The sequence below is a fragment of the Choloepus didactylus genome, chromosome 2 (genome assembly GCF_015220235.1).
Source record: "Choloepus didactylus isolate mChoDid1 chromosome 2, mChoDid1.pri, whole genome shotgun sequence".
NCBI lineage: Eukaryota > Metazoa > Chordata > Mammalia > Pilosa > Megalonychidae > Choloepus > Choloepus didactylus.
The window spans coordinates 183,092,399-183,106,277 of NC_051308.1; the positions used below are offsets into that span (position 1 = coordinate 183,092,399).

Here is a 13,879-nt window from a genome sequence, read left to right on the forward strand (position 1 = left end):
GACAAGCTTATTGGAAGGTAACAACACTGCTCATTTGATAAAGCAGTTCTGAGAAATCCAAAAATACCATTTCTCTTTTTTAAAAAATCAAAGAAGCACTTGGACTAACAAGAAATAATGCATAATTTGGTTTGATCAAATACTTCATTAATTTTTTTCTACCCCTAAGGGATTGCCCTTTTAAAATACTCTTCAAATAGAATATAACCTAATTGCTTGCACATGTCTACAGTTCGCAAAGGAATTTTTTACTTCAACAGTGCCACCTAGTGGAGCAATCAATTACTTTCAACTGGTCACTAGCAGATTTCATTTGTTTCAAACTCTAGGGCTCCTCCCCCAAATAGTTTTATTTTCTAGTTCACAATATTCCTAATAATACTAATATTCAAGGGCAATTTTACAAAATGCCTGAATTTACAGATTAGCTTCTAATAGGCTATATCTAATAAAAATCAGGCCACTTGCAAATATTATAATATTTTAAATAAGGTACCTTAGTGATTTCTTCAGAAGCTCGTTTGAAGTCCTGAACATTTCGACAGTAAAATCCTATTGTACAGCTAGGATCCATTTTTCGAAATGACATCTTTTTAGGAGAAGGGCAATGGAATGTCTGTAATTTTAAAAATTGTTTAAGATTAATTCACCTTTTTCATGGACTCAAAAATATTATTTAACTTAAAACTTGCTACCTAGCTTTCCCACATGGTTTTCAAATGGTGTTTTCTTCCATTCTATTCAGATCCTCCACTAAACCTCAAAAGCCAATATTATACATATTCAGTTCACCAAATCTCTACCTTATGTGACAGTGTCATTCTGCAAAGCAAACGAAGTATGGTAAAAGTGGTATGCAGTTCTAATACTTGCAGAAGGGAAGAAAAATGTGCCACTGTAAAAAGCATACATAAAACTAATACACAGTTTAGAATCAAGTTAATCATTTCTATGAAACGACATTAAGTCTGCCTTTGAGCTTTTTCTAAAATGTTTAATAAACGTTTATTAAGGTTATCAAGACTTTTTTTTATATAATAAATTTTATTTTGAAATAAGTTCAATCTTACAGGAACAGTTGTAAAAACAGTACAAACCCCATACACAGAACTCCATCATACCCCGACCCCCCTCCCCCGATACCCCGATCCATCACTTTTAAGATCCTGTCACACCAGTCTCTTTCTTTCCCTCCCTCTCTCCCTCCCTCCCTCCGTCCCTAACACCCATCATCTATTGCTCTGTCCTCTGAACATATGAGAGCGAGCTGCACATTATCTTTGAACAAACAATATAATTCACATATACCTTTCCCATGGACAAGAACATTATTTTATGCAATCTCATTAAACACAGCTAAGAAGTTCAAGAAATTCAACACTGATACAAAGCTTACATTCTGTATTTCCTTTTTTTTTTTTCTTTCTTGTGTCCCATCTGTGTCCCTTTGAGCCTCCTCTCCTCCGACCTCAGATCCCATCCAGGATCATCCTTGGCATTTAATTATCATCTATTTAGACTGTCTTATTTTTTTTTTCCCATTGTGGAAAGATATATATAGCCTAAATCTTCCTATTCCACCCCTCCCTAGCATTCCATTAGTGGGATTAATCACATTTAGAATGTTGCAATGCTACCACCTTCCCACCATCCACTTCTAGAAGTTTCCCTTCACCCTAAACAAAAGCCCCTACTCTCATTTCTTAACTCCCTATTACCCCTTCCCCCACTTCTTGGAACCCCTACTCTACTTTTCATCTCCTTGGTCATATTCTCTGATACTTTCTTTGTGTTTACCATGGGGCTTAAATTTAACATCTTAAATCTATAACAATCTTGTTTTTCTTTGATACCAACTTAACTTCAATAGGACACATAAACTGGGTTCCTATACTCCTCCGTTCCCCCACCTTTACGTAGTTCTTGTCAAGAATTACATATTTTACATTGAGTCCAAAACCACCAATTTATCTTTACAGTTTATGTATTTTAGATCCTGTAGGAAGTAAACAGTGGAGTTATAAATCGACAATACAGTAGGATTGGTCTTTATATTTACCATGTGATCTTTACTGGAAATCTTTATTTCTTCATGTGGTTTCAGTCAATTGTTTAGTATCCCTTCCTTTCAACCTGGGATGTAATATTCTATATATGTCTGTTAAAAGTCTCTATATCTCTCTTTCATTTCTTTGTTTCTCTGTCAGTAGGGCTCGCTTTAGTATCTGAAGTAGAGCAGGTCTTTTATTAGCAAAATCTCTCAGCATTTGTTTGTGAAAAATTTAAGCTCTCCCTCAAATTTGAAGGAGAGTTTTCCTGGATAAAGTATTCTTGGTTGGAAATTTTTCTCTCTCAGAATTTTAAATATGTCATGCCACTGCCTTCTCGCCTCCATGGTGGCCGCTGAGTAGTCATTACTTAGTCTTATGTTGTTTCCTTTGTATGTGGTGAATTGCTTTTCTCTTGCTGCTTTCAGAACTTGCTCCTTCTCTTCAGTATTTGACAGTCTGATCAGAGTATGTCTTGGAGTGGGTTTGTTTGAATTTATTCTATTTGGAGTTCGCTGGGCATTTATGCTTTGTGTATTTATATTGTGTAGAAGGTTTGGGAAGTTTTCCCCAACAATTTCTTTGAATACTCTTTCTAGACCTTTACCCTTCTCTTTCTCTTCTGGGACACCAATGAGTCTTAAATTTGGATGTTTTATTTTATCTATCATATCCCTGAGATCCATTTCAATTTTTTCAATTTTTTCCCCATTCTTTCTTTTGTTCTTTCATTTTCTGTTCTGTGCTCCTCGAGGAGGCTGAGTTGTTCAACTTCCTCTAATCTTGTATTATGAGTATCCAGAGTCTTTTTAATTTGGCCTACAGTTTCTTTAATTTCCATAAGATCTTCTATTTTTTTATTTACTCTTGCAATATCTTCTTTATGCTCTTCTAAGGTCTTCTTTATGTCTTTTATATTCTGTGCCATGCTCTTCTTCAAGTCTTTCATATCCCGTGCCATGCTCTCATTGCCTGTCTGTAGTTCTTTGATTAATTCTGCCAGGAACTGTGTGTCTTTGGATCTTCTGATTTGAGTGTTTGGGTTCGGGTTCTCCATGTCATCTGGTTTTATCATATGCTTTAAGATTTTCTGTTGTTTTTGGCCTCTTGGCATTTGCTTTACTTGATCTTTGTTAGAATTGCAGCTTGGTGACATACACTTTCTCTAACTAACCAGCAGATGGCGTCCGTGAGTCACTTATTCCCCTCAAGTCAGTTCTCCCCAACTTTGTGGTGTGTGGGGATCTGATTCTTTTGGGGTCCAATTGGTGCACTTAATTTGGGTGTGTTGCTGGTGCTGTCTGCCCTCAATGAGGGGCGTGTGCCGGAGCGGTTAGGGAGGAAGGGCAGGTTTACTAATCAAACCTCCCAGGTGTTCCCGGAGATTTAAGGTTATTCTCTGCCACTGACACAAAAGTCCTTGGTATTGGCGTAAGTTCCCTGGGATTTCCGAGCAGTTCCCCCCTCCCTGCTGTGCTTTTCCAGGACCTCTGCTGAGACGGGGAGGGCCATGCCACGTCACAAGTGAGCTTCAAAGATGGTTGAATGGGACGCGTTAACTTCCCCCTTTCTGCACACCTCCGCTCTCCCAGTTCCGGGACGATCAGCCGTAGGTGTATTCAAGTCCACTGTCCACGACTGATATTGTGTCGTGTGAGCAGTGCTGCGGGAAAGACTCCCTGTCAGGCTGGGTTTCTTAGCTTGGCTCTGTGCTGTGTGTTCGGCCCTGGGCAGGAGTAGCCCCACCCACTGGGGAGATGGCTGCAAGTCGTGCGTCTCCCCTTTGCTCCCCTGGACCTGAGACAATCAGCAGTGGGTGTGGGAAGGGGTATCCTCCACCCCGGACACCGAGGCGTCAGTCCAGACCGCTCCCGTCTTATCTGCAGCTGTTTCCGGGCTTCTTTTTTTAAAAAAAAAAAAAACGCCAACCCACTGCCGTTTCCCACACCGCAGCGTGGCCGAGGGACTCATTCAACTCACTCACTCGTTTCAGAATGCAGACTCCTGGTTTCACCAAACACACGTTCCCTGTGGCTTTAGCAGAACTTGTCCGGCTGGTGCTACTCTGGAAGTGGTGTTCTGGGTCACTTTCTGGTTTTTTATCTAGCGTTTTCCACGCAGGTGTTTTTTAATCTGTCTCACCTAGCCGCCATCTTAGGTTCCCCTCACCAAGACTTTTTAAACAACTACACAGATTCACATTAATGTTCTCTAGTGATAAAGAAAGAGGTTAACTTCAGAGTTTTAGCAATTGACACAAGTAGTCCATAACCCCGTATTCTTCCAAAGTGTTCTTCTAATGTCCTTTAAGTTCCTGTTTATTCCCACATTGGGTACTGGATGGAACAGCTAAAAACTGTTCTAGCATGGTCTTTGTCCTCCTCACCAGTCTTCCTTCCCTTTAATTCTCATTTTTCCTCAGGTGGTCACAGTGCCACAGATACAAGTGGGCTGAGTCCAAGGCTGCCCAGCCAGCCTCTCTACTCTTGCTGAAGTGGTTTGGCATCTTTAGAGAATGCAAAAGTAAGAAAAGGCGAGAATATAAAGCAAATCATTCCAATTTGTTGTTGTTGTTCACTACCACATTTTGGTACTACATTAAATAGATTTAAAAAAAATCCATGAATGCATAGATGCTGTGTCCTTCAAAATCACTGAAGCTACCAACTGTTTTTCTGTATGTTTAAAGAAGTTTGTGCAAAACAAGAGGGGTGGAAAAATACATATTATTATTTGTTCATATTTGCCTAAATAAACTCTGTAAGGATATACAAAACACTAGTAGGTTTTGGGAGGGGGAGAGAACGGGGCAGAAAATTCTTGGTTGTATATTTGATATTTTTAAATTAAAGAACAAGCTCAATAATAAGAAATAATGAAGGATGGATTTGAATTCATAAACTTAAAATTTCTCTATATTAAATGCCTAAGGGATTTTAACTAGAAACTATCTACTAAAATGTGGAAAAACATAGGCTTTCATATTTGTTATGTTCACGGTGAATCAATCAAAATCAATCTTTCTCTTCTTTCCACATTCTACTGACCCAATTAGTGTTCCATATTATCATAGAGCATGTACAAAATGCACAGATTCAAGCTGCTCTTTTTTCTCAGGATAGTTAAACTGTATGTTAGATTCAAATCCAATACCAAGTCATTTAATATAGACCAAACCAAGTTTTCAAAATATAACTATGACTTATTTTTTATAGTGAAATCCAATCTAGCTAAACTGAAACTTCCAGGTTATGTACTAGGTCAACACAATTATTGTCTTAGACTTCTTCAAACTTTGTCTCACATTTCTTGTTTGTAAAGAGATACTAAAAACATCCAGAAAGGCATGGAAGAGCTAAGTAAACTTGTTAGTGGTATACTCCTACATTTAAAGGCAAACTTTGCCTTTAAATAAATAATTTTAGTGTATAAGGCACAGTTCTAGGTTACCTTTACAAGAAATTATTCTACCTACATGGTGTCTAAAAATAGCCATTTGCCCTTCACCTCAAAGGCAAAAATAAGGAATGTTTGGTTTTACTAATTGGGGGTAAGGAGGAAGGGCCCAAGAAATTTCTACAAGGTCCAAATATAAAACACCCATCTACAAAAGTGTTTTATATTTTACTGAAGTATTTGCTTAAAGCTTTCCTGTAAGAACCATGGTTTATAACACTGAACCAGAATAGGTTTCCCGCTATTTCACTGTATATTTCAGTCATCATAGATAGTAATGACAAACACTAAATTGTTATTCATGGTTGTTTTGTTATCTATACAACTTTTAAATTTTCCACAGCATCACAGATATAAATCTCTGATCACCGAAAACTGAAATTGTTATTGGGTGCTACTGTATCAGTACTAAAACTAATATTTCAGATAGGCATTTTATGACATTTAAACTTAAGATTCTGAAGACAAACCAACATTAAGTTTATTGCAGAATCAGTTAGATTTTCAAATATTTTCCCAAGTGGTATTACACAGCTATGTTCACTTCATAATAATTCTTTAACAATGCACTTATGATTTCTTCACTAAAGCATATATTTTAATTAAAATGCTTAAAAATATTATCATTTTCATTCTAATGAACTTACCATACAATATTTATATGACATTATACTTTCAACACTTACAACCTAATAAAGATGGGTTATATTACTATCAATAATGTTCCAAGAATTTTTAACTTTTAAAATTCTGATGACAGGCAAGAATAGCAGCTTCTACTTCACAAATGTATTTTATAGAGTGTTTGCTAGATACACTTATGTAGCCCTAAAATTTATTTCTGAAAAAAACTAGCCACTCGATCTTGAAGCACGCCCTTGTAAAATTTATTTCTGTAAAGGCAAAGCTAAGCTTACTTATAATTAATGCCCAAGAGTCACCCCGGAAAACCTCTTTTGTTACTCAAATGTGGTCTGTCTCTGTAATTCAAACTCTGCCAATAAACTAACTACCCTCCCTGCAATGTGGGAAATGACTTCTAGGGAAGTAAGTCTCCCTGGCAACATGGGATATGATTCTCAGGGATAAGCCTGGCCCTGGCACCATGGAACATGACTCCCAGGGATGAGCCTACTCCTAGCATCGTGAAATTGGATGACCAAAAGGAGGAAAAGAAGTAAATAGAGTGTCAATGGCTAAGAGATTCCAAATCAAGTCGAGAAGTCATTCTGGAAGTTACTTTTATGCAAATTTCAGTCAGATATTGCAAACTGCCACAATATGGCAAGCCCCAACCAACAGTGTTCCTGAAAACCCTAAAGCCCTTGGGCTCTATAGAAGTTTTACTTATTAGGCTTGTTTTTCAGAGACTTAAAGCCTCCGTATCATTCCTACACCAGATAAGCTCTGAAACCCAGAAGTACGGTCTCTCCAAGAACAACAACCAGTTTCATCCCTCTGTCCCCTAATGTCAATGGCCCTTTTACAGCATGAAGAAGTTACAAGAGTCATCACCCAGATATCCTTCAAGATTGAGAGAAAATTATCATATGAGAGGGAGGAGTTGTAACTGAGAAGTTAGGATTTAAGGGCTGATTATGATTACTGAATCATTAAGCAGATTTTTTTTTTTTTACTTTCTGGTATATCAGACAGAGGGAAATTCCTGAAATCTGAACTGTAATCCAGCTGCCTTGATCTCTGATAATGATTGAATAGCCTTTACCTTGTACCCTTGTGATAGTAAAATTCTTGTGACTAACCTTCACTTGTACCCCTATATCCAGTTTTTGAACTTTCAAGTCTTAGAATCACTAGACAGCCCCTAATGTTTATTACTGAAGGGTCTTGGGTCAGCCCAGAACTAAACCACCCCAAATCCAAAGTTATCTTGATAACTGAAGCTGGATCTAACCAAAATGGGCCCACCTGACATGCACAGTATCTTAGACTTTAACCCACAAGTCACCTATACCTCATAACACTAAAAATCATGTCCATCATCATATTAAGGCCACCATTTTCTTATATACCTTCTGTGACTAAGCATGTATTCAATCTGAGCATGCTCAATAATTAAATCACCTCTAATAACATCATCTGGGGCCATTATGCTCATTATCCTAAAACCTGCCTATTTTTTGACACTATGAACTATCAACCTTACTACAGATCAGGGAGACAGATTTTGGGCTATAGGCCAACTGTTCTCCTACTTCATACCTAGTAATAAAACTATTTCTCTCTTTGAAAAAAAAACAAAAAACTAGCCACTAAAGATACAAAAACTAAACACTTTTAGGTGTAGCTGTGCTACTTTGGTGATTCAGATGGAGCTTCCTAAGAGAGCTAATTAGAGAATACCCTTACTAATAAGCACCTACTAACTGCAGTTCTTGTGGGTAATTTATGAAAGTTACATCTCTCACTGATGAATTCATTCATCCATCTATCTAGATACCCACATACATAATTCTAATAGCTTTAAATGCCACTATTCTCTGAATTTAGGATACATTAAAATAGTCACCACTATATAAATTTCCTAGAACCCAAAACTTGGAATTGGGGGTCCAGGAATCAGAACAGTCCAACATGTCTATTAATAAGGCTTTTCTTATAGTTTATAGAATTGGAATTTAGAAGTTAGAAACTGTCATTCAAAAGTACATAAACCACATGAACAAAAATCCCTGATGATTTACAAAACCCTAATTTATTAATAATACAGACACACACAACCACTAATCCTTCCATCTCAACAACTGAAACTTTGCCTTGTCCTAACCCCTGATAATGGGAACCCACAATTCAACAGACTCTCACTACTAAAGCCCATTTGATTTCTTCTCATTCCCTTCTAGTTTCAAGTTGTTCTTTCATTACTTTTTTTCCTTTAAGGCTGTTCATACTGCTTCTTTGAACTCTATTTTCTAGATGAAAGTTAGAGAATGTGAGTTTACACATTATGATTTTCCCTCACACCAAACCATGTATTCCATTCCTCAGTCCAGATCAAGGATTGCCCTAGCAGATCTCCACTACTAAATCCCCACTACTAGACTCAGGATCTAAATTTGATTACCTATGCTCACTTTGGAATATGTTAAAAACTCAATGAAGTAAGCTAAAGATGAGGAAGTTTCTCTTAAAAATTAGTAAAAAAAATTAAATATTAATGCAAAAATATGTAATTGAAGCATTTGAACTATAGGGAAGGAAAGTTCAACAGAGGACTCGATCTAATGTGCTTAGCACAGTGCCTCAAACATAGAAGAGCTCAATAAATAATAGTTAAAAGGGGAAGAATTGCCTTGGTCTGATTTGGTTTCAAAGAAACAAACTTTTAAAAGTTCAACTACAAAAATGTAGGAATTGACTACCCTAAGAACAACAATAAAAAGTACAATCTGCTTAAAATCTTTTCTTCAATCTCAAATATTCTGATATCATAATGCTTTATTAAAATTTCACAATCATTTGGATTAGGGCACTCACTCAGAATTTCAGCACTGCCAGCAATTATTTACATTGAATTGGATGAGAGATCTTAGATTTCAATTTCTGCATCTACTGATCAGAAAGAAGCACTAAACGAAAAAGTTGTTTACAAAAATGCCTTAAAATAATGAGGTCTAAGGGTGGTTTTAAAATGTGCATATAATTTACTCCATCAATCAATTGCAAAATCTCAATAGCATACAAATACAGAAACAATATAGCCCAAGGCAAGGAAGGTCAGTAATATAAGATGGTCAAAATAGCTCCTTTGGGAACATTATAAACTTAAGAAAGATAAAAGGCAGAAAGTGAAATATTACTATAGAAAGATAGACAACCTGCTGTAATTTTTAAGTAATACTTTCATAGGAAAAGAAATGATGCTAATAACTAAATATAATCTAAGATTATCTCTGCATTGAGAAAAATGAAAAACTTTTAACAAGAATTACTCAGACTTACTGAGACTGGTCAAGATAATTCTACCAGCATCTCAAAATATAATGTCTAAACCTGACTACTTGGTGTCCTGATTGATATATAAGGAATAAATGCTTCTGTGCATGTAATTTAAGAAGTTACCCAATCTCATTAAATTTCACTTTAAAATTAATTCTTCCTTTCCATTCTTACTATCATCACCATGCTTCAAGCTTTTATTGACTCATTCCTGGGAGTGACTGTGAGACTATGTTGCAACAGTCTCCCAATAATGACTTAAACCTTTTGAATCTTGACTGTGTAGAGATAACCCAGATATTCATTCTCCTGACATCTTTGAAATCTCTCAAAATACCAAACTGATAGACTCTCTCTCTCTCTCTACTGGCCAGAGTAATCAACTCCAATAATCTTTTAATTTGCTTAATTTAGGTAATACTAAAATACTATGACTGTTTTTTTTTCCCCCATCTGATTCTCAAGTATCTACTGTTTATAAGGAGTCACTTCAGCCCAGATAAACTGGAATATAACTGAGATCTAGGAATCTGTGTCATGAGATCTCACATGCAGAAGAGAGAATTACAATGTGGTTCACATAGCACAATTCTGACATTCTCCCCCAGCATCAGTCAGTCAACTAGCAAATATTTATTAAGCTTTACATGCAAGATAATATGAAAGAAGAAAGTAGAAAGTAAACCTGATCTCTCGCCTCAGGATACCTATACTTTAGTTGAGGTTATAGTTTACAAGGGATGCTAAGATGTTACATAATGTATCTTCCTGGGCCAGATTTTAATCTTGCAGTTTATCTATTTTTATAATACCCCTTAAATATTATTAGATATTCATACTATCTAGCAAGCTATTACTGCCACAAAGTACTAAACCACATTTCCAATTTGTCAAGCCCTTGAGAATTAGTAACCCATGTAGCTCATGCAATTAAAAATTATTTTAAAACAGTCTATAAAAGCATCAAGTGGGAAAACAAGAACCAAACCACATAATAATTATATGTCTGACTAACGTACTTTTAAAATTTTCCAAATTAAAATACTAGTTCACAAAATGACCCACATAAAGGAAAAGAACAGGTTAAAAAACCAAAGCTAAAACAAACATTAGAAGTCCAACTAAGCTCTTGAAAAAGTCTTAATCAAAAGGAAAAATTTAATTTACTATACTTAAGTAAAATTAAAGCAAAATAATTTAGCATACAATCTTCTTCAATCACTTTGTCATTCTAACCCAACTCCATCACCTTCTCTTTATTTTTTTCCCCTTTCTTTTATTTTTTTAACCATGGCCTAACATTTTTAATTCTTCAGTACTGATCAGCTGTCTTTTCTACAAGATTACTTGGAGGCTTGATCATTTATTTTAAGGGTTAGAGTATCTAACAAGTTAGAGACAAAGATAAATGAAGTAGAAAGTATATCATAAATTAAAATTCAGCAACAATGTATTTAACCTCTGACCACTATGTCAAATATGGTTTTATAAATTGGCAAAATACTGATTATTAATCTGTAAATGTAATACCACAAAAGCATAGCTACCTAGCACATCTCTAAATATTTAGTTTGCTTCATAGGGCAAGAAAACAGTATCAGCTCTCTATCCACAGTACCTCAAGAGGGAAATCCTTTATGCTGACATCTACAAAAGACTGGCAGTAATGAGGATCCATGTAAATCAAACTGTCATCTACAAGGACAAAACAGAAGACAAGTAATTCAAAAAACACCTTATTATTACACTGCTTACAATCCAGTTTCTATGTAGAACAGCTGAAAAAAAAATCTGGGAGTAACAGCTTGCCAGACTGATATTCATTGACTGAAACATAGGTTTGCACAGGACAGATTAACTTTCGCATAATCAAATATGCTTGTATAAGCAGAATTTTTATAAAGTGATGAGACTGTCATTTAATTTTTGGTGATAAAATTACTTTCACAAACACACAATTATATTCTATGGCTTGCATATGAAAAATGTATTGCACTATTTTATCCTGACAAGAAGAACATATTGCTTGTCATTTTATCATCAACTAGCACCACTAAAACTGGTAAAAAGTAAATATGTAAATAGCAAGTGCCAGAATATGGCAGCAACGTCTTCTGAAGTTAAGTGAAACCAATAAATTATGTCTTGTTTATGCAATAACAGAAATGAAACATAGTTTTTACAGAATCCAATTATGTTGTGGACCAAATGACAAATGAGTGGCTATGGTAGGAGTGATGAAATTTATAAGGTACTCATTTCACTCTGTTAATCATCCTGTTTCCAGATGATCCCATATTAATTTCTGACTTTTAAACGAAAACAATGAAACATATTTTATTAAATCACTAACCTTGAAATCCAGCAAAGTAATAAGACTGCTTGGGTTTGCCACCAATAATACCCACACAGTATTCAAGGCTTAAAATACCCTGCCAAAGGAAATTAATTTCAGATTTAGAAGTCAACAAATTGTAATTATTTAAAACTACCGAATTCATATTACCAAGATTAGTACTTCCCAAACTTTTCACCAGTTACCATTTTTATTAAATTTGCCCCCATGTTTTGGAATTCTTTTGTCTACCAAGCTGTTTCTCTTCCTTTTTCTTTAAACCACTCAACATTAACAACCACTTAATCAAATATTCTGATCAGCATGTAACTCAAAAACATTAACGAACAATGTGCCAGATAGGGAGATAACCAATGTTATCACACTAAGGCAATAAAATTCCTTCCAAAAACCAAAACACTTGGTCCAAAATTTTAGTTGGCTTATTGTACAGCCTTATCATGATCAATGTCATCTTTTCATTAGGATTTTTGAAATGCTAGAAATAGTTCTTAGACCTTATTACTATTTTCACTGAACCTTTAGTCAAATCCCACATGGAAAACCATTTTTCCTACCAACATGGCACTCACTTGAAAAATTTTATGCTACTTCACTTAGAATAAATACAGAGCAATACAATTTAATAAAGTAAAATTATTATTATATTTAAAGCCAATTTATTTTACTATTCATAACATATCAACCACTTAAATTATTCAGTATAACCCTTAGCATCTATTCTAAGCAGAATTCTATTTGAGCTGTGCCAAAAAATTCTACACCTTTTTAAAAAACATGTCCAATGGCAATTAAATGTCAATTAAAAAGATGTCCAATGGAATCAATTATGTCCTGTCAAAAGTTCCTACATTATTTTAACATTTATTATGTTAGAAAACACTAATAATGATAAATTGTGTGTCATAAAACCCCAAAAGTATTAAACAATAGATATCTGGACTCTACTTTTTTAAATAAGTGAAAATATTTTGAAATCTAATATATGTAAAAACAAGAAAAAATGTATGAAGAAATGTTCTTTTTTCTTTAACAAGTAATAAACCAGAGGTTTTTTTTTTTTACTTTATTATTTTCTTAAAAATAATACATAGTCATTGTAAAAATACTCACACACACAATAAATAGAAAAAATAAAAATTTCCCAATATCCCTCCATCCAGAGCTCACCATTATTAACATTTAGGGGACATCCTTCATGCCATCTTTCTATATTACATATATCCACACACAGATTATGAATACTACGTTATATATGTGCATTACACCACATTTACTGTTGCAAACTTTGTCACTCATTATGTCATGAAAATCTTTTCATCTCAATAAATATATACCTGTATTATAAAATTTAATGGCTGTAAAATACTCTATTTTATGAAGATACCAAAATTTGCTTAATCAAACTCCCACTATGAATATTTAAGTGGTTTCCAAGTTCTCACCATTATAAATAATCCTCTAAGGTACAACCTTGGATTAAGATGGCGGCATAGAGAGGTGTGGAATTTAGTTAGTCCTCTACAGCAATTAGTAAATAGCCAGGAACAACTAGTAAACAGTCTGGAACAACTGCTGGGGGACATCGTGACTGGACACACATCATACACCAGCCTGGAATAGGTGGAACGGCTGAGATCACAGCATAGAACTGTAAGTAAAGCTCCCAAAACTACAGAGTTGGCACCTCTTCCCCACTGGCATGGCAGGCTGAGTTGGAAAACTTCACTGAGGGAAAAAGAAGCAGGCAACCTGGAGTGAGGGACAGTAACTCAACCAAGCTCCAACTGCAATTTTAATTAACAAGTCTGGACTACTGAATACAAGCTACAAACAGAGATAAACCCAGAGCGATCAGGAAAAGTACCCTGAGGTCACTCCCAGCAGAGAGAAAGTGGGGCTAACAGAAAAAAAAAAAAAAAAAAATAAGTAAAAACAGAGGCTTTTGGAGATGGCTGAGCTCAGAATAATAGCAACCAACTGTATCCCCAAAAGGGGGCCCAGAGAACTGGGTACCAACACCAGTCAACCAGCAAAACTGGGGGGCTGAGGACCAGCT

General features: G+C 35.4%; 1 protein-coding gene across 5 annotated transcripts in view; it reads right to left on the reverse strand.

The window, feature by feature from the left end:
- The window catches only part of ATG4C (autophagy related 4C cysteine peptidase), a 178,098-nt gene that overhangs the window by 91,585 nt on the left and 72,634 nt on the right, over window positions 1-13,879 (reverse strand). For all 5 annotated transcript variants that reach the window (XM_037827044.1, XM_037827042.1, XM_037827043.1 and 2 more), the window contains 3 exons: window positions 11,818-11,896; window positions 11,083-11,159; window positions 497-616 (listed from right to left, as the gene is read on the reverse strand). In XM_037827044.1, coding sequence (XP_037682972.1) covers window positions 497-616; window positions 11,083-11,159; window positions 11,818-11,896 — 276 coding nt within the window. The remainder of the gene's footprint in view (window positions 1-496; window positions 617-11,082; window positions 11,160-11,817; window positions 11,897-13,879) is intronic.